This window comes from Drosophila mojavensis, unplaced genomic scaffold, assembly GCF_018153725.1.
Source record: "Drosophila mojavensis isolate 15081-1352.22 unplaced genomic scaffold, ASM1815372v1 contig_80, whole genome shotgun sequence".
Classification (NCBI taxonomy): domain Eukaryota; kingdom Metazoa; phylum Arthropoda; class Insecta; order Diptera; family Drosophilidae; genus Drosophila; species Drosophila mojavensis.
The window spans coordinates 9,086,642-9,106,043 of NW_025318906.1; the positions used below are offsets into that span (position 1 = coordinate 9,086,642).

Here is a 19,402-nt window from a genome sequence, read left to right on the forward strand (position 1 = left end):
GCTCCTCTTGGCTATTCCCATGCTGGCTGCTGGCTGCTAGCTGCTGGTTGGCTAGACCCTGCAACTTTTAATTTGGAAAATTTGTAACAAAACTTTGCGTGTCCCTATACCCTGTAGACGGCATTGACATGGGGTCTGATGGAGCTGACATGTGTGATGTTTATGCTAATTGTAAATATTTATATAAATATGCTAATTCTAATAATGCAACTTTAACTAAATTTCAAAGAATTAGTTCCATTGTATACAAAAGAAATAGTTCCAAATGGAAGTTCATAAATGGATTCGTTTGCAAATCAACTCATTTATCACGACATGCACAAGTTCACAAATAAACTTCTTAGTACATGAACTAGTTCGGAAATGAACACGTTGATGACTCAATAAAGTTCCCAAGTCCTTCACAACTAACTCATTTAGCTAAAGGAAACTCGGGTAATTGTAAATATTTTTTTTCCGATTTTTTAGCCTAGACTAAAATACATATGTATATTTAAAAATTTTAAGAGATATTCTTCTAGTTCATCAGCATAAAATTGTAATACTATATAAATCATTTGCTCCTGCTTTTCGCTTTTCCCTTTTGCCTGACAATATTTACTTGCTTGTAATTGTATTTGTTGCTGTTGTTGTTGTTGTTGTCGCCCCATTGTTGCTGCTGCTGCTGCTGCTCTGACACCCAACTCGAGTGCAGCAACAAATGTTAAACAATTTGTGCAACATTTTCAGTGTTAAATATGCGCAGCTATTTAGCATGTTTGTCTCATTGCAACAATTGTGCAAAACTCGCAAAACTTTGCGCAAAATGTGAAGTGCCAAGCGCGGAACAAACGAATTGTAAAATTGCAGCAACTTTAAGAGTTACTGAGGCACTCCAATGTGCCAGTAGTCCCCGGAGAACTCGCCTCATCCGCATCTGATTAGCCCAACCGTCGCACTGTCCAGCAAGCCGATAATAATAAGAAATGGCTCTCACACATATGCCGCCAATCGAGTTGCAAATCCCAGCTGTGCGAATCCTGAAGCTGAACTTCAAAAGGACCTCAGCAAATTGGAATGTTTGATGCGTAAATCCATCGAGAGTTTTACTTAGACGAGAGTTTTACAGAGACATGAAATGCTGATTTGAATAAAATTTATATGCATCAATTGATATTTTTATGCGGCAATTTAAAGCTGGCATTTGGCTAAGAGCTGAGAGCTGAGTTCTAAAAGCTGCAAGCTGAAAACTGAAAACTGACAGCTTGGCTGCTGTCTGTGGCGACAGCTGTAAAATATTTGAGGCAATCAGCTCAGCATTTGGCGTGGAGTGTTTGCCGCGCAATTTCCGCTCAAATGTGGCAACAATTGAAATGTTTCAGCTGGCAGCAGCAGGAGCAGCAGCACCAGCAGCAGGAGCAGCAGCAGCAGCAGGAGCAGCACCAGCAGCAGGAGCAGCAGCAGCAGCAGCAGCACCAGCAGCAGGAGTAGCAGCAGGAGCAGCAACTCACCTAGACCCGACCGGCTCACTTTGTTTATGTCTAAGCCAGCCCCAGGCATAGAATTGAACTGTAGTCTGCGCCGCATAGCGCATAAATCTTAGGCTAAGCCCCGCCCATGCTCCATAAATAGCATATATGTGTGCTTGTGGCGCCCTGGTTATCCCCTGTTCATTCCCCATTTAATGGGCGTAACAAATTTATTTCGATTTATAGGCACAAGAAACGCCAGGAGAGCGTCTCACGAATTTTGCGTAAACAGCACAAAAATAGACAACGTAAACACTTGAAATTGAATTTTAATAACGGGCAAAACAAATCAAATGAAATATTTAATGGGACATTAATACGCAGCAAAGTCGTTTCTAATTAGTGCCAAGCAACAGTACCACGGCTCAGGGGGCATGGGGCATGGGGCATGGGGCATGGGGCACATGCCACGTGGCAAGGGGCGGCCACAAATTTGATATTTTCAGATGGCGCTACCGAATTTGAATAGATATTAAATTTTTGCTTTGGCCTTCATTTGAAATGCAAATCAGTTGCAAACGCAAACTGAAAAGCAAACGCAATCGTTTCGCTTTGGCAATCAATGCGAACAGGTTGTCTGCCAGAGGAGGTTATTCAACCAGCTGGCAGGGGCGTGGCGAATGTCTTTCCATTTTTCTTATCTACGTTGTTACATGCATAAGTCAGGTAACTTGGGGCGTAGCCATCATTATCCATTAGGCCATATGCTAACAATCAATAACATAAATATATACATACATACGTATATGTATATGTATATGTATATGTATATGTATATGTATATGTATATAAGTGTATATTTGTAATTATCTCATAAATTCATTTGAATCCTGAACTGTCTTCAAGTTGAATCTTAATCAATTTTCAATTAAAGTTAGGGCGAAGCAAGTTTTAGTGTGTGAATGAATAAGGGGGAAAAACTTGCAATTTTGCTGCAGCGCCCCTGGGCGTATGAGCAATATTGAACAGACGTATGGCTGCAGCATATTTTCTAATAAAACAGCAAGTTTACAATACTCTAGAGGCGGGGGGAGTATTTCCAGAGAGTGTTGTAATACGTAACATATGGAGAAAGTTGTGGATATATAAAGAGGGAGAGAGTGAGAGAGGGAGAGAGAGACGGCAGCAACTGCAGCTATGTATATACATACATATATGTCTACATATTTTATTTAACAACTGCTGGTAAGGGCATTGCATAGTCATCTAATCAGAGTTTGTTGTTCTTTCTACTTTTTTGTTGCCTCGTCTTACTTGATAAACATAATGTGCTATATACAATGCAGCTGCATACACAATGGACTGCCGACTAGAAATTGACTTTATGCTGAAAGGCAACAGCAGGAGCAGTAGCAGGAGCAGTAGCAGGAGCAGGAGCAGGAGCAGCAGTTGGCAAGACAAAGACGCAGTTGAAGTTTCGTACGGTGCTTATAACATTGTTGCAGTTATTAAGGGCCCAGCCATGCATATCAAATAACAAATATGGTATTAAAGAATGTCTCTGTCCGTGTGTGTGTGTGTGTGCGTGTGTGTGTGTGTGCAGACAAGCAGCATTAATTAACTACAAAGGCAGCAAACAATAGCAACAAATTAACAGTCAGGCGAAAAGGTGGGGCCACAGCCACCACGCCCACAATCAGACTCAGCAGATGAGAGTGCAAAATGTTGTTAGCTGTATGCAGATGACAGGACGAAGATGATGAAGGGCACCAGTTGAAGGTTCTCAGCAATAACAAAAATACAATGCATACATAATTTTGGAATGCAAGACATGTGCAGCACATAAGAGATGGTTTCTAAGCATTTGTGCAACTCAATGCCGTCTGTCTGTCTGTTTGCTTGTCTAATTTACTTCAACAGCACTTAAGAATATGGCATATGGCATATACGCATTAGAGAGACTCCACTTGAATGTTAGGAATTCAACAGTTGCATATTTTGTAGCCACTCGCACTCGCATTCGCTCATGTAATATTTATAAATTGAGCGGAGCAACAGTTGTAGCTAAAAGTTTCGAAAGTTCTTGCGGCATAGAGATGGAAACGTGTTCTAAGCTCGTCTGTTTGTTGTCAATGGGCAAAAACATGATTCAACACTTAGGATTCGCTATAAATGAAACTGGAGCTGAGGAGAAGAACAAACATAACTTCTAATATCGAGCAGTGACCTTAGCGAAAACACAGAATAAACATTTAAATATAATAAAATGCTACAATTGTGGTTATTTTCTCTGAACTAATTCATGACCTCGAACCTGACAACTTAACACAAAAGCTTAAAATAGAAAGGTCGCTATAAACCAATTGTGAAATGCCAGACGGTCAGATTGCCATTCGTTTTTGTTAAATTTTAATAAAGATTCGCCAACAGGACCTTTTCGGCTTTTTTTTTTCTTTATAGACACAATTGGTAGACAAACATTATTTGCGGCTGATAGCGGCGCTCGCTCACTAATCAGTTTCATGCCATCAGGGCTCGGCATTGCCATTGAGAATGGATGCTGGTTGGCTCGTTCGGCTGCCTTTGCATAAGTGCTAACCACATAGTTTACAACTGGCTAGAGATAAGCCAGTCTAGCAGAAGGATGACGAACGAGTGGTCTGGATGGTAATGTCTGCTGTTGATAGAATCGAGAAGTCTTAGAGCCAGAAAGGCTGCTCAGTCTCTGCAGATTTGAAATTCTTATCGTTGCTTGCAACCTGATCGTCTTGATTAGAGGCTTGCCCTACAATTGCTTACAATTATAAATATTAATTTAAATAGACCTCTTGAAGGCCTTTGTTGCTTTAGCTTCAAAATTTGTTATTAAAAAAAAAAAAAAAAAAAAAAAAAAATCAAATAGAGGAAGAAAATTCATAGTATAATTTATACTGTATTATCTTGAAGATTTTTTTTTTTATATATAAATTACATGACATATTTAAGTCACGAATAAAATTTATATAATTTTCTTATCTTTTGTATAATAAATAATTTTATTTGAAAGTAAATAAAAATTAAATATAAAATTTTTTTATTAATTTTGTAGTCAATATATAAAATTTATATTAAAGCCTAATTAATTTTATTTAAAAATATTAAAAGTATTCTAAAAAAAATTCTTTTGATTAAATCCTGCAATTTGCTTTGATAGAAGAATACGATTCGACGCCTGAATCTCAATTAGCGGAGCACAGAGCACGCGTCCAGCTCTAATTTAACAAACGAGTCGAACAATAAAGGGCAAACGGGAATTGTTCCTTTGAAGCGCAGTCGAGGACATTACAGAGGCACTCAGAGTGCATTTAACCAGCCGTTGCTGTTGCTGCTGTTGCAGCTGCTGCTGCTGTAGCTGTGGCTGTGGCTGTTGCTTTGCTCTGTTTTTATATTTTGTTGTTCATTCAATTTAATAAAATGCAGCTGAGTTTGTGCGCTGCAGCCAAGCGAGGGAACGTGCTAAAGCTTAAATTTGCAACCAGAAATGCATTTAATAACTGCTGTGGCAACGGCAACAACAACAGCAACGGCAACAGCAACGGCCACACACCCTGTAATTTATGCATGCCTGATAGTTTGCACATTACTCTGACATCCTGGCGTGCCCCTTTAGCTATACAAATATACATATATATATATATATATATATATATATATATATATATATATATAGATGTTATAAACAGTATGTTGGAAGCCAAAGGCAAATCCTGTCGAGAGCCGGAACCAAGCAGATCGGACAGTTTGATTTGCATTTGTAATTTGGATATATTGAGGGCAACAGCTTGACGTTACTTTAAGTGCGCTCCAGTAACCAGGCCAGGCCAGACCAGGCCAGGCCAGGCCGGGCCGGGCCAGACGAGGTGAGGCCAGCTCAACTTAAAGACCTGTCAAACTAAACTGGCCGGGCCAACAACAACAATGGCTCTGAGCCGCAGCCACTCAAAACGTGTGCGAGCATTTAGGCGCTCGGGCATATCCATTAGTTATCTAAGCATAACTTGTGAGCGTTCTGGCCAAGCATTTATCTTCATTTTGTGCCAAAGCACAAGAACAAAAGGCCAGCACAATTTTTTGTTTTGTTTTTTGTTTTTGGCAGGAGGCATGTCCCTAGAAACTGTAACTGAAATGGAAACTGTGTGTGATTATCTCATGCACACTGATTGCCTTGTTTAGCTAACCGAACTCTCCCTATCTCTTACCTTGGCAATAATTTTGCCCCATTTAAAAGTTAACTAAAGCCAAACATCTATAACAATAAGCACCGTAGAGGCCAGGTTGATTACCTTTCGGCTGGCATTGTTCCCTCTGTGTGTGTATGTGCTTGTGTTTGTTTATCAACGAGCAAACACTTGACAACTCAACTGCTGTTACGACTGCTGTTACAGCTACTGTTCTGACAGTCTGCGTTGGGCGAGGGCAGTGGGGGAGGGGGCAATGACAACAATGTCAACGAGTCGACTTCGAGACCATTTTCCAAATTAACCTGCCTTGTTTTAGCCCGCTGTCTGCAAATTCAACGCGTTAGTTTAAGCGACTTGCGTGCTTAATAGCTATCTACATATGCCGCTCCCACACAAACGCCGTCTGTCTCCATATGTATTTATACATGTTTAAGTGTGCGTGCGTGTGTGTGTGTGTGAGTAGGCGTTTTTATGGGCCTATCCACACACGGCTGTGTCACGTTCACAGACACAACATCCGCTGTGACTGGCATGCCAAAAATACAAAACATAATCAAATAGTAACAAACTAGAATGGCTTAGTGGAAAGCTGTGGCCCAGCTCAGTCGGCGAATACCCTATAAAAATAAATGAAACGGAAGCAAATAAACGAAATTAAAATATTGAAGCTGCCAAAGCAAAGTAGCTCCCCTAATTAGTATTTATTTAAATGTTTGGAACGAGAAGAACATACAGATACCCTATAAATAGTTTTTGGTATAAGCCTAATAAAAGTGAATAGCATTTAAAGGAAATGGCTGAATAAGACAGCATGTTTAGTATTTATCAAGTATTTTCAAATGTTTAGATGGAAAATTATTCAATTACTATTATCATTATTTTAATTCTTAATATATAAAAGAAATAGTTAATGTAAAAGTTAATTCAAAGAAAACGCTTTAAAAATTATTTTTAATATTTATTTAGTACTTTCAAATGTATTCTACATATAAGAGGAAAATCTATGAGTAGATACGCTATAAAGGTACTAAATATAAACAAAATTCGAAGTTTATTTGGAAAGTCAACATATTCTTAGTATTTTTAAAGACGAACTTGGATCAATTGGATTGTTAGTCTTAGGATACTCAAAGGAGAGCAGGTTTAGAGCAATTCCCGCTCGAGATATCTCATCGAACCCAACTCTACTCTTATACCCTGTTATCGCTTCTGATTGTCTGCTGCCTTCGATTGGAGTAATAATACCCTATATTGACAATTTTATGGCAACAGGGCATAAAACAGTTTCCATGACAGCTTGGCAATGACTTCATTTGGATTATAGTCCAAACACACAAAAGCACACGCCCACATGCACGACACACACATATGCATAGAGGCGCGTATCTGTTTGTAAATGCGACAAAAAAAAATCTGTCTGTTTATTTAAATTCAGCTTGTCAATTTGCCAGACCGTGCGAAAAACGCATAATATTTACTCTGGAGTATATCAATATTTAAATATATCGTTGATTTTCAATTCGATTGCAATTTCATAAGTTTCTGCAACATTTTTGCGCTGTTTGCGTTTAGTGCTGTGCCGCACAATGGTGCGTATGCGCAATTATCGTTGCGAGTCCTGTTCGTGTTGTTTGCTCACTTACTCAAACAGCAGCATAAAACTCAATTACGCTGTGGCTAAGCTGCTCTAATGGCAAATTAAAGCGAGAATCAGAGCTGCAACAACAACAACTGCAACTGCAACTGCATTTGATTCCTCCGGCTAGTTGACTCTGAGGCATATGTGGCCAACTGTTGTTGGCAGCTACACAAGTTGGCCATAATGTGCAACCACTAACACCTAAAACGATGATGGCAACCACAGCTGCCTCAACAATCCCAGCCGCATATGCCCCACCGCCCAGCACCCTCCACCGCCCCTCGTGCTGTCTGTCTTTTGTGGCTCCCATTTCGATGTCTGCTGCTGCCGCTTCTTTAGCTGAGTGTTGCGTGTTGCCGCTGCCAGTTTTCCAGAAATGACATTGCCACTTTTCCGGGCGAGCTGATAATGATGATGGCAGAACATTTGGCCAAATCAATTTAAGCAGCGCGCGTGAGCGTGTTCATGGGCGTGGCTATAAGCGCTAATGTCAATGGCTGAAACGTCTATCAAATTTACGCCATCCCAATTGGGGCACTGGGAATGGAACTCGAAACTAGCTGGCTGAAAGCGCAGCAGTTCAAACTGAACTGAAACTGATTTTAATTGAATAAATTTGGCGTTGGTTATGTGTGTGACAGCCGAACCGCAAAACTAAAGTTGAATTGAATAGGGTGATGCAAGTGTCCGGTCTGAAATTGAGTCGACAGCGAACACCTGAGTTGAGACTCAAAGGTATATTGGTATATTTAATGGGTGCAAGTAAATGCGGCAAGTGTAAAAATCTGCAAAATAGATATGTATAAACATATAAAATGAATCAACGAACTATAAGTATTTTTAGCACGTTTTAAAGGCTGAGCATTCATATAAATATGTTTACATATATTTAATATATTTAAAACGCTTGGGTTTTGCCAAAAATATTAGATAAGTTTAGTTTAAGGATACTTGTAAATATATATTTGTAAGTCCTCCTGAATACATCAGAAGGTTAGGTTCTATATAAATATCTAATTGTGTTGTTAAGGTACTAAACTTGCATTGTACAGATTCAGCGCTTAAAATAAATATACATAATCAAAAAAAAAAAAAAAATATATATATATATATATATATATATATATTTATTATATATTTAATAATAAATACCATCAACCTCCACGTCGATTAACAGCAGTATTACAAATATAATATCAACGCCCACGAACATCTGTCAACGCTCGCTTAGCTTTCGCATGGGACAATAAAAAAAGCGTTGCCTGCTTTCCGGCGCGGCGTTAAAAAACGTTTTCCTGTGCCGCCATTTTGTTTTGTGCTTGGGGGCTTGCAGCGTTAATTAAACGCGCCAAGCAAAAACTCATCAACGCATTAACTATGACGTCAGGGCGTGCCACGCTGCACTGCCTGCTCTAACTGTTTGTGCACTCCACTTTGATTACGCGTATTTGCATGCTGCGCCCTGCCGCTCACACTCCATCCCCCTTCGTTTTGCCACACAATATGCTTGGGCAAATATTTGCCGTGGATAAAGCACGCAGCGCCACCTGCTATGGAATGATGCAAGTTATTGCCATATGAGATATTCATATTGATTTCGAATGCATTGCATTCAATTTGAGAAGCTGAAATCATTTTCATCACGCATTGCTGAGAGCGTGAATTAAAGCGAAAGCGTGAAACTGAAACCGAAGTCGCGGCATTTGAACGCAACGTAATTCTTTGCGGTCAAGTGGACAAGCAAACAGTTTCATAAATAAATTTATAGCGAATGTCGCGCTCTGATATAATTAATGTGGCCCATTTGTCGGTGCCGACATTAAGGCGGCTATTTAAGCAACTGAATGCCAATTGAACGCACACACGACGCACAGGCGGCGATGCGACGTCAGCACCAAAAAAAACAGATGAACCATCGGCCGGGAGCGCACATGAAATATTACAGAAGCCGAGCGCACACAGAGGCGACTGCGTAACCAAGCAAGTGACGGCATTATAGTTTGATTTACGCACCCTACGCTGGGAAAAGGAAAAAAGCGCATAGGAACATTAATGACACAGCAAATGCTATCCTTTGGCAATAAAGATTGCAATGCGATAAGGAAACCTGCGTAAACACGTACGTGTCCTTAATTAGTTTTTAGATCTGGTCAATAACAAACAGGATATTAATTTTTTATTTCTATACACAATAAAGTCAGCAACACCTGTGAAAGCATTTCTTATTAACAAAGCACTTTTAATTTGCTAATTTAGCACTTGCATTAAAATCCAAATGGATCGAAGTATACGACGAGTATATAAACATTTGACCAATTTTATGGCCAAGGCGAACTTACGCTTTTTAGGTCTTTTACTCGCGACACGTGACAAAGCCAAGTGCTGGAAATCATATAGCCATAAATTCTCGCAATAAACATGCAGTTAAAGTCCTTAATCTTTAGGGTCAATAAATTTCCACATATGATTTTTGATACATTTCCCGTTTTACTGCTTTCCAAATGCAATTGCAGTTGAAGATTGTAAAATACGTTGAAATGAATGTTATAAGCAACAATTTGGTTGTATCCATTTTTTATGTCTTGCATTTATTTATAAGAAGAAGAAATATGTTGGCCTGCATATTCATTAACGTAGCAGTCGCATTTATCATATATATATTTATAAATATATATATATATGGGGTTGCACTCACTTGATTGCATGTATAATTATGTGTATGTATAATTTGATGTTGTGTTGTGAGTGTGTGTATAAGTGTGTTTGTAGGTGTAGGTGTTGGTGTAGGTATCGGTATATAGCATTAATGGGTAGTCTCAATAATGATCTCGTGCGTATCCAGATCGGGCACCGAAAACTTCATCGGCAAGTAGTCATCCGTATGCATATGCGACATTTGATTAACCTCTATCTGGGAGCGTTCATGATCGACATGGCACTTGCCCTCATGCTTCTCATAGTCGCCAAATGTTTCGAAAATGGCTCGGCAAATCATGCACTCAAAGAAGCTTCTACAAAGGCAAGAGAATAAGATTAGATTAGGTTACTCAGAGATCATTTTCTCTTACGGTTTCTGCTCAGCCTCTAGACGCTCCCGTGCTAGGGCCGTTGCCTGTTGTATTGCACCGGGCACATCGACATCGACGCCCTCTTTTATGTGTGACTGCAGATGACGCTTGAAGTTGGAGAGCTGTGTAAAGCCCTTCTCACAATAGTTGCACTGATACGGCTTGGCATTCAAATGGCCCAGCTTATGCTTCTTGAGGTTGACCAACTGCGAGAAGTAGCGGCCACAGCGCTGGCATCGAAACGGCTTCTCGCCCGTGTGTGTCATTTTGTGGCGTTTCATATTGCTTTGCTGGGTAAAGGATTTATTGCAAAAGGTGCACTGATATGGACGCTCGCCGCTGTGTACGGCATAGTGTCGCTGCAGATTGACAGCCTGTGCAAACGCCTTCGAGCATATGTTACATACAAAGGGACGCACATCGTTATGGACCTTCATGTGGCGATCCAGATTGCCGCTGTTGCAGAAATTTTTGGCGCACAGTTTGCATTCGTAGGTAGTTTTGTTATGATTGTGCACCTCCTGGCGATGGAGCGTTTGATCGCGTTTACTTTTAAACGTCTGCGGGCGGGCCAAAAGGAATATATTTTGTAGATAATGTGTTATAGTGAACTCTATGACAGGGAAACTTACGCGGTCGCAACGTTTGCAGCTAAACTGATTGACTACTGTCTCATCGAATTCCACCGGGATGCCCGCCATTTTGGGCGCTGCTACAACATCGATCCGATGCGGTTTTAAATCCTGAATCGTACTTATTGGAAATAACAGATCCATATAGAGTACAAGTGTACTAAAACTTACTTTGAACTCCCTAAATTATATGTAATTTTTTCGCGTCTTGTAGAAAAGTCATATGGTAGTAGCGATGTGAGCTACATATCAATACATCGTACTATCGGTATAGTGCATATTGAATTTTATCGAAGATATATCGATAATTAATCCATCATATCCACATTTTACAATGTGCGAAAATTTAACACTTTTTGTATTAAATTTTTTATATTTTATTAAAATATACATGTATATACATAATGCATATATAATACATAGAAGTAATCAAAACATATTCTAATTAATAGTAAATAACTCCCATCTGTCAGGCATAACCTCTTGTCGCATCATAAAATTAATACAATATGTACAATATATTCTATAATCAGCATATGCCTTGTAATATATTAAGCAGAAATTCAAAAAGTACATTAATGTTAAGGCGAATATATGTGGCGTAATCTTCGCCGTGCAATATGCCTGGCAAATACATTAACAGGGATGCATCTCGTAATCAGCTGTTCTGTTACAACTTGTATAGCGCTGTTAATGAACTAATGTTATAGTTTATCTAGCGGCGGCAATGTCGTTTTCTCCTAGTATTATTGTAAATACAAACTAATATTTAACATAAAAATATAATCAGGATAATTTATTAACAATCTGCATTTACCAAATCTATTTTTCAAACCAAAAAAAAGTAAATATGTCAATTTCCCAGCATAGTGGCTTACCACTGTTAACAACAGTGGTAGCAATGCTAAATTTTAGGGGTGGCCACATATTCTAATTAGTGCTGGTTTGGAACAAAAACTAAACAAGAAGAAGAATAATTAAGAGGAACACAACTCCTGGCAGCTACAAATGCTGAGATAACTAAGAATTTTGTATTGTTTTGTGAAGAAAGAGACGTGTTACCTAGTGCAATGGCCACGTATTCCAATGCGCACTGGCTCCTCTCGCACATACGCAACTCATTCATCTCCACAGATGATACGGGCATATGCGAGACCGTAATGCTGAGCGACGACATGCCCAAGCATTATTTGCGGAAATTTCAAACTGCCAACCCAGCGATGGAAGCCTATAGACGCAGCCATCGAGCCGCGCAGCAGCGTAAATCGCAAGTTCCCAAAACTCCAGACACTGCCACGCCTATGCAACGAAGTGCTCCACTGCAGCATATGGTGCCACCGCGAATAGCGGATCCGCCGCTGCAAGAGGTCGATTTCGTTTGCTACCCGGGACTCGATCTGAGCGATGATGAGGATCTAGATATGTCGACGCATTCGTTTGACATACAAATGTATCCCGAAGTGGGCGCCCATCGGTTTCGCTCGAATACAGCGCAGAAACTCGAAAAACTGGATATAGCCAAGCGCAAAGCGGCGCGAATTAAAAGCGTCAACTACAATGAGGAAGTGGTCCCGCCGGATCGCAAAGATTTCTTCAAGCGAAAAGTGCTTAACGAACAACCCATTGATAAGCCCTCCACATCAGCCGCCGCTGCAGCGGCTGCGGCAGCGGCAGCAGTACGAGCAACAAAAGTGAGCCGAACGGAAACAGTCAGCGATGATGAAGTTTCCGAAGGTCGTGTCAGGAGCAAGCTGTCGGAGCAGCTAGCCAGAAGTCCGAAACAGGCACAGAATCGTTTCATTGAGTATGCGCGCTTCGATGGCACCGCCCAGGTGGGGATGCCCACGAAGCGAATAAATGTTTATGTGAATATGCTGCCCGAGCCGGAGCGCAATTACCCGCTCAAGATCTGTGTGCTATCTACGGCGAAGATCATAGAGGTCATTGGCCTGGTTTGCTACAAGACTACCCTACAGTATCCAGATGCAGTGCAGCTGCAATCTGTGCAGCATTATGCATTGTATATGACGGAGGACAACGATGACATGGATGATTTCCCGCCACTAGACAATCGTGAGCCATGCTCCAAATTTGGCTTCTCGCATTTGACGCTGGCCGAACGAAGGCCCTTGGCGCCAGTCACCCGCATTGACTATCACAATCAGCTGGGCACAAAGTCCATGACATCCGAGGAGGATAAGGCGGCAATGGCGGATGCTGCACTGCATGCCCTGCAAAACATCAATTTAAATGGCGATGTGCCGGATGCGGGCGGAGGAGACAGTCCGCCGGATCATGTCAAGGAGTATGAGCAGCGCCTGCTTAATCACAATGATATGCTGGAGGCACCCATGCATCGCACCTATCGAGTCAGCATCATCGGCAGACCCTTCTTCAAGTATGATGCGACGCTGGCCGTCTCGGGGGAACGCATTGAGATCGATCAGCTCAATAACCATTTCTTTATGCATCGGAAGCCCCTGTCGACGCCCATTGACTTGGTGGCGCACTGCGAGATTGTGGACCAGGGACAGCTGAGGGCGATGCTGCGCATTTGGCTAAAAGCTAACTCTTCCATCAGCCTGCCCATTAGTTGCACCTCGGCACCCAGCATGACGAGCATCACGAGCGGGAACGGTGTCTACTCACCTGCCAATCCGCGCTCCCCGTGGATGCACTCCAGTTCACGGTTCGGCGCTACCACCATATCCAACATTCGTTTCAAGCACTATGACTTCGTTACGGACGTGCATACGGCGGAGCAGATACGCAACAAACTGAACTGCATACTGGAGATGCGTGCCAGCGATGTACGGCGCGAGTTCCTGCTGCATCGCGAACGGAAACAGAAGCAGCTGGCCAAGCGCCAGCTTAAGTTGTAGTATTGTGTTCCTATATTGCTGGCCAGGCTGGGCCGCCTCGCCTCGGGTTGTTCGGTGTGCCGCCTAGCGTGCAGTAGACGCAACTCTTGAGGCCAAACTACTTTTGTTTCTCGTTGACCGCCGGCTAATTAAACCGCTCCCACTCCTCCCCTCCTCTCACTCTCTCCCAACTCCAATTTTCCCGCCTAGCTTCCTCCATACATCCGTTGAAGTTGTATTTTAGTTGCTAACCTAAAGAGGCGTGTGCTACACACGTTTCGCATAGCCTATAAGTATTTATTGAAACACTTAAGTAACTAAAAACCAATCCGAAGTGCAAAATGAAAAATAAATAGCATCAAAGTTCACAATTATGCTGAAAGACAAACACTCTGCTATCAGCTTCCACTCAATTACTGTAAATTGTGTAATATTAGCAACAACACACACACTGAGACTAGCGCCTTCGTCTGTAACTGCAATCGACCTACCCAGTCAACTCAAAGAGCATTCTGTGCATCATGAAAACAGCAGTGAGTTGCTCACATAATACTGATTTCCCATACAGACGCCGTTGGAAAGTGCATTAGGTTCAACTGGACTACTCACAACAACAACAACTCAAATATTGACGAGTGACGGAATGTGTTTCACCTTCGCCTCTGGCTGAACTAGAGCAGACCCAGCTGAAATTGAGCGCATGAAAAGTGCAGTGACGAGCTGTTCTTTAAAGGTGGGTGGCGGCAGCTTTCTTCGTTTCTAAGTTCGGCTGGGTCATCAAGTGAGCTCGCGCTCGTTCTCTCTCTTTCTCTTTCTCTCCCGTTTGTGCTGGCATACAAATGCTCGAACTTGAGCTACTTCCGTATTAGCTGCTTCAATTGTAGGCGTCTGACGCGATCGCGCGCGACTTTGACGCGTTTTTCTGGCGTTTTGTGCGCGATTAGCGTTTTGTATTTCCGTTTAGCGCGGCTCGTTGACATTGCAATTGTCTGTAATCAATGTGCAATTAATCTAACAGACCCCCAGACGGGGTCGGGCCGCACTAACGGCTATTATTTGTTTATGTGTATTTTTTTTTCTTTATTGCAATTGTATTTATTAAGTTTGGATTGTTGTTAGATTTGTGTTTTATTTATAGCATTGCAATGTCAGCCGCTAAGCTTCGTGAATGGGCGGTGTCTAGGGACGGCAGCTGTGGAGCTGATTAACAGCTGTTTTAACAAAGTGCCGTTAGAATTATGACAGATCTGTGTGAATCGAGCAATACGATAAATATGTATACATATTTATATATATAGTTGTATTCAACGTTAAGTCATCAAACGCTTGTTTTCGTTTCGATTCTATGTAAGGCCAAGGTTGCTTAACAAAGCAAAACAAAAGCACACAATTGCGATTTCACTGGCAACAGAATTTGACATCTGAGGTCAGCCAATGATGATGATGATGATGATGATGCCGGTGCTCCTTCTAACTGGCGTGACTATATAAAGTCAGGCATTAACAAGTTCAACAAATGAATCAGCAATGATTGATTAAAACGAAATTAAAAATTTGGTTATATTTTTCAAACCTTTCACATGTCTATATATTTATACATACATATATATTCAATGAATCAACTTCTGACGGAGTCGATTAATTTCGATAAGACTCCCGTTCAAGAAAACTTCTAAATTCTCTGCGGAGTTAGGCTTAAAGAATTTTATATAGATTTTAAAATCCATCTCTGGCATAAAAGCCGGCAATTTTTCCAAATCACCCATGTTATGGAAGTACAGTAGGCCCTATAGAAGAGGAATGAGCTTCTATACAGCAGACGACCTCTACATCCTATGCACTTACCTTCCTAATGGGACACTGTGGTACCAAATTGGTCGCCTTCAGCATCGTTTGATAGACAGAGGTCACTAGCTTGTTAGCCGTACTGCCGCTGCTTAGCAGTTTACAGATATCCAACGTTGTATTGAAGATAACCATTTCAGTTTTCTGTGGGGGTCGCAAGACAATCAGCTTACAGTTGATCCAGACCACAGGCATGGGCTCAAGCAGTGTCAATTCTGTGTTGATATTGCCATTCTCGACGATGACACAGCTCCAGTTTTTGATGATCGACCAGCTATTGATGCAGTCGAAGCCATGAAAATTCACCATATAACGCAGACGCTGCAGAGTTGAAGAGCATATAATGGCAGTAGGGTCATAGTTATTGAATCCTTAGGGCACTCACTCGTGCTGCTTCTACGGTAAAGCCGATTCCCAGCAGCCAGAGTAGACAGAGGTAACAACAAATGCGATTCATCTCCATGACAGAACTAAATGAAATTGCCAATTTCCACCTGTTGAGTTAAAGCCATCAATTAAAATGTAATTATCAACTTAACTAACCGTGTACATACTTAGTAATGCTTCAATAGCTAAGCAAATGATCCAAATTAAATATTAACAAATTCACGTAATTGTTTATCCCATTGTTTTTTTAGGGCCACAAGACGTATGCGTAATAAATGTGGTCTATTTTGTCAGTTTGTCTGTTTAAGTGATTAAGGTGCATTATATATGGCACATATGCATATATATCTACAGTACATATATGACTTGTCCATGCCCATGATTTATGCGTATCACACGTAGCCTTGACGGCTGCAACTCCACCTCCAAAAAAGAGAAAAAGGTAGAAAATCGAGTTAAAAATACGACACAAAATCCCAATTTGAATATTGCTTGCAATTTGTCAAATTGCAACGCGAGTTCAATGTTTTATATGTATGTATATATAAATGAATATGTATGTATACACTTATGTATATATATCTGCAACAAGCTCATTGCGAATAGAATTTATTATAGGCAAGTGCAGCTTGACAACGTCGACAAATTGCCTTCAATATATTTTGGTTAAAATTTTTATTCTTTTTAATTTTTTTTGTACTTTATTTTATTTTATTTGAGTCTTTTTTTTGTTAATGAATTTTCATTTGCTTGTGCCACTTGTGCTGCCGTTTTATTATCAGCTAACTAACTTAAGAATAGACCCACACACACACACATACACAGACACTCGCACACCCATACTAAGTGCCTTTTGATTACAAGGATGCTTTGTAGCTAATTGAAAGTCAATAAATGCATTATAAACATTTTTAATTACAAATGCACACAATTGCAACCTTGACATTGAAAATGAATGACAGACAGACAAACAACAATAACAACAGCAACAACAATTACAACTACAACAACAGCTATGAAAAGTTCACGTATGAAAGTTGAGAGCGTGTTGGCTGACAAACTTGGCACGCATTGTGAGCGGATTTTCACTGCAGCAGCAGCAGCAGCGGCAGCAGCGGCAGCAGCAACAGCAGCAACACTAACACCACCAACAACAACAACAATATTGTTTAGAAAAGTGAGCGGCATAGCAAAATGTTGTGCCGGCCCGTTTTGTCAATTTATCAATTGCATAAAATAATAGGCCTAGGCGCATAATTTAATGTCGCGATTTTTTAGAAGGCCGCACGGCCAGCTTCTATGCATATGCAGATTAATCACGATGCAACAACAGCAGTAGCCACGGCTACAACAACAACAACAACACCAACAACAGTTGCATGTGGCATGTGTCACGCAATGGAAACGGACAATGCAAATCTAGAGGCGATGCATCCGATAAAAAACTGCATAAATATATTATTATAATAGGAAACCTATCTAAATCTAAGTTCAATATTTGTTTAAAATTATAAATATATTTAATTTCAATTTAATTGTTATATTTGTATTTTTAGCTAGCATTGAACTTGTCCTTTTGTCATTTATTTATTATCTGCTAACAATTGCCGTTGCATAGAAATTGTTTTTTTCTACAGAATATAAATAGCCTAATTGAGGCATTAAAACAATTGTTTAATACGAATAGAATTTAATAAATGCATAAGAAAAATTCCAACTCTAACATAGCAATACCAGCTAGCTAACTGTACTTAAACATTGTTATGCATAGCTCAGTAAAAAAAAAAAAAAAAAAAAAAAAAATAGCTCAGTAAGTGCTTTATTAAATGTTGATTTATTTGTTGAGCGTGAGGGAGAGAAGAGAGAGGAAGGCTTAAAGTGTTTTAAATGAATAGATTAAGCTAAATGTGCAGCATTTAATTGATTAACACTTGTATTAATACTATGAAAATAAATAATGAAATTTTAGTGAGCGAATGGGCAGCACTTTTCACTGTAATTGATAGGCTGTGATAGGCAGCACTGACTAACTGGAGTAATCTCGAGAAATAGTGGGAATATCGTTAATTCCACAACCAGTCTTCAAACTTAATACTATCTACAAATGAGCTGCTGTTTTCTCTGTCAAAAGCAGAATATGAATTTGCAACACTTTTTTCTTTATTGAAAATGTATATAAATATATTAAATATTGTATACATAAATATTATTATGGTACAGCTGCTTGAATAATGCCTATTGCAGCACCTTTGCGGCAATCAGAGCTTAACAGAACAATTACCAATAAGACATTTTCCTGAATATAAGAAATCTTTGCTAAGCTGCTCTAATGCTACAAATGGGCAGCACTTTTTCACGTGTGTGGCTGGCAACAGCATTGTGCGCTTACGCAATTTGGTAACAGTTTTATTCAAAAAAAATAACAACAACAACAACAACAAAAATAACTGTCAGCCCATAAATGTTGAGAGTTTAAAGTGCTTGAAATGTGCTTTACATTATTGCCATGTCTTTCATTATGGCCATAACATTTTGCAAATACCGAGACCAACCCACACACACAGACAGGCACACACACACATACACACTTACACAGATACACCCGCCCGGACGGTGCGGCACGCACCAAGCAAAGAGCTCGCATTCGTTCAGTCGTCTCTGTGTGAAGCCATTCACAAAAACGTTTGCGGGCTCAAAATGTGATTTTAATTGCACAACAATTTTCGAGTTGGCCGGGCCCAGTTCTACATAGGCCCAAAGCGTGTTTTATGGGGCTGCACGCTTGACACATGTAACCCAATTCTGTCGAGAGTGAGAGAGAGAGAGAGCAAACGAAAGAGAGGGAGGGAGGGAGGGTGAGAGAGAGGCGTTGCACTTGCAATTTTTCAACATAATTGAACAGCAGAGTTTTAATTAAAAAGCGTGCGTTCGGCAAATAAAACGAAAATAAACTGCAGGAAATATGTAGCGCCAATTGTGGAGGTCAACTGCAGTCAGTTAACCCAAAGAGGGAGCCGAGCTGGACAACCTGTTCCACGCACTCGGATCAATCTGCGGTTTCCTGGCCCAGCCAGGCCCGACCCGGCCTGGTCAGTGCGCGCTTTCTGATTACAATGCAATAAATATTCGAGTCTCTTTTTTTTTTCTTTTCTTTTGGGTCTGTCAAGGTTGTGGCTTGTCGGAGCTTCATTAATGAAGTGCCGAAACTTGGGCTCGTTGCCAGGCGTTGTGGCACTTGCAACTCGTTGCGGGGCAACCGGTTCACAGACGGCAGCAGCAGCTTAGTCGCTTAGCTTAATGCA

The 19,402-nt window shown here is 40.6% G+C and overlaps 3 protein-coding genes across 4 annotated transcripts; 1 reads left to right on the forward strand and 2 right to left on the reverse strand.

Annotated features, from left to right (window-relative positions):
- Positions 1–9,864: 9,864 nt before the first annotated feature.
- On the reverse strand, positions 9,865–11,274 carry LOC6579195 (zinc finger protein 239). 2 transcript variants are annotated; one of them, XM_015163548.3, is made up of 4 exons: positions 11,179–11,274; positions 11,008–11,118; positions 10,376–10,935; positions 9,865–10,318 (listed from the first exon to the last, which is right to left on the reverse strand). In XM_015163548.3, exons 2-4 carry the CDS (start codon positions 11,074–11,076, stop codon positions 10,111–10,113), a joined length of 837 nt encoding a protein of 278 aa, XP_015019034.1. In that variant the 5' UTR covers positions 11,077–11,118; positions 11,179–11,274; the 3' UTR covers positions 9,865–10,110. The 2 variants fall into 2 exon arrangements, with proteins under 2 accessions (XP_015019034.1, XP_002005092.2); XM_002005056.4 differs by having other exon boundaries at positions 11,008–11,246.
- Positions 11,275–11,945: 671 nt separating this feature from the next.
- On the forward strand, positions 11,946–14,256 carry LOC6579196 (stress-activated map kinase-interacting protein 1). The gene has a single exon (XM_002005057.4). It carries the CDS (start codon positions 12,078–12,080, stop codon positions 13,887–13,889), a length of 1,812 nt encoding a protein of 603 aa, XP_002005093.1. The 5' UTR covers positions 11,946–12,077; the 3' UTR covers positions 13,890–14,256.
- A 1,150-nt stretch (positions 14,257–15,406) lies between these two features.
- LOC6579197 lies at positions 15,407–16,185 on the reverse strand. Its single transcript, XM_002005058.4, has 3 exons — positions 16,099–16,185; positions 15,714–16,034; positions 15,407–15,655 (listed from the first exon to the last, which is right to left on the reverse strand). Exons 1-3 carry the CDS (start codon positions 16,174–16,176, stop codon positions 15,479–15,481), a joined length of 576 nt encoding a protein of 191 aa, XP_002005094.2. The 5' UTR covers positions 16,177–16,185; the 3' UTR covers positions 15,407–15,478.
- Between the last annotated feature and the right edge of the window lie 3,217 nt (positions 16,186–19,402).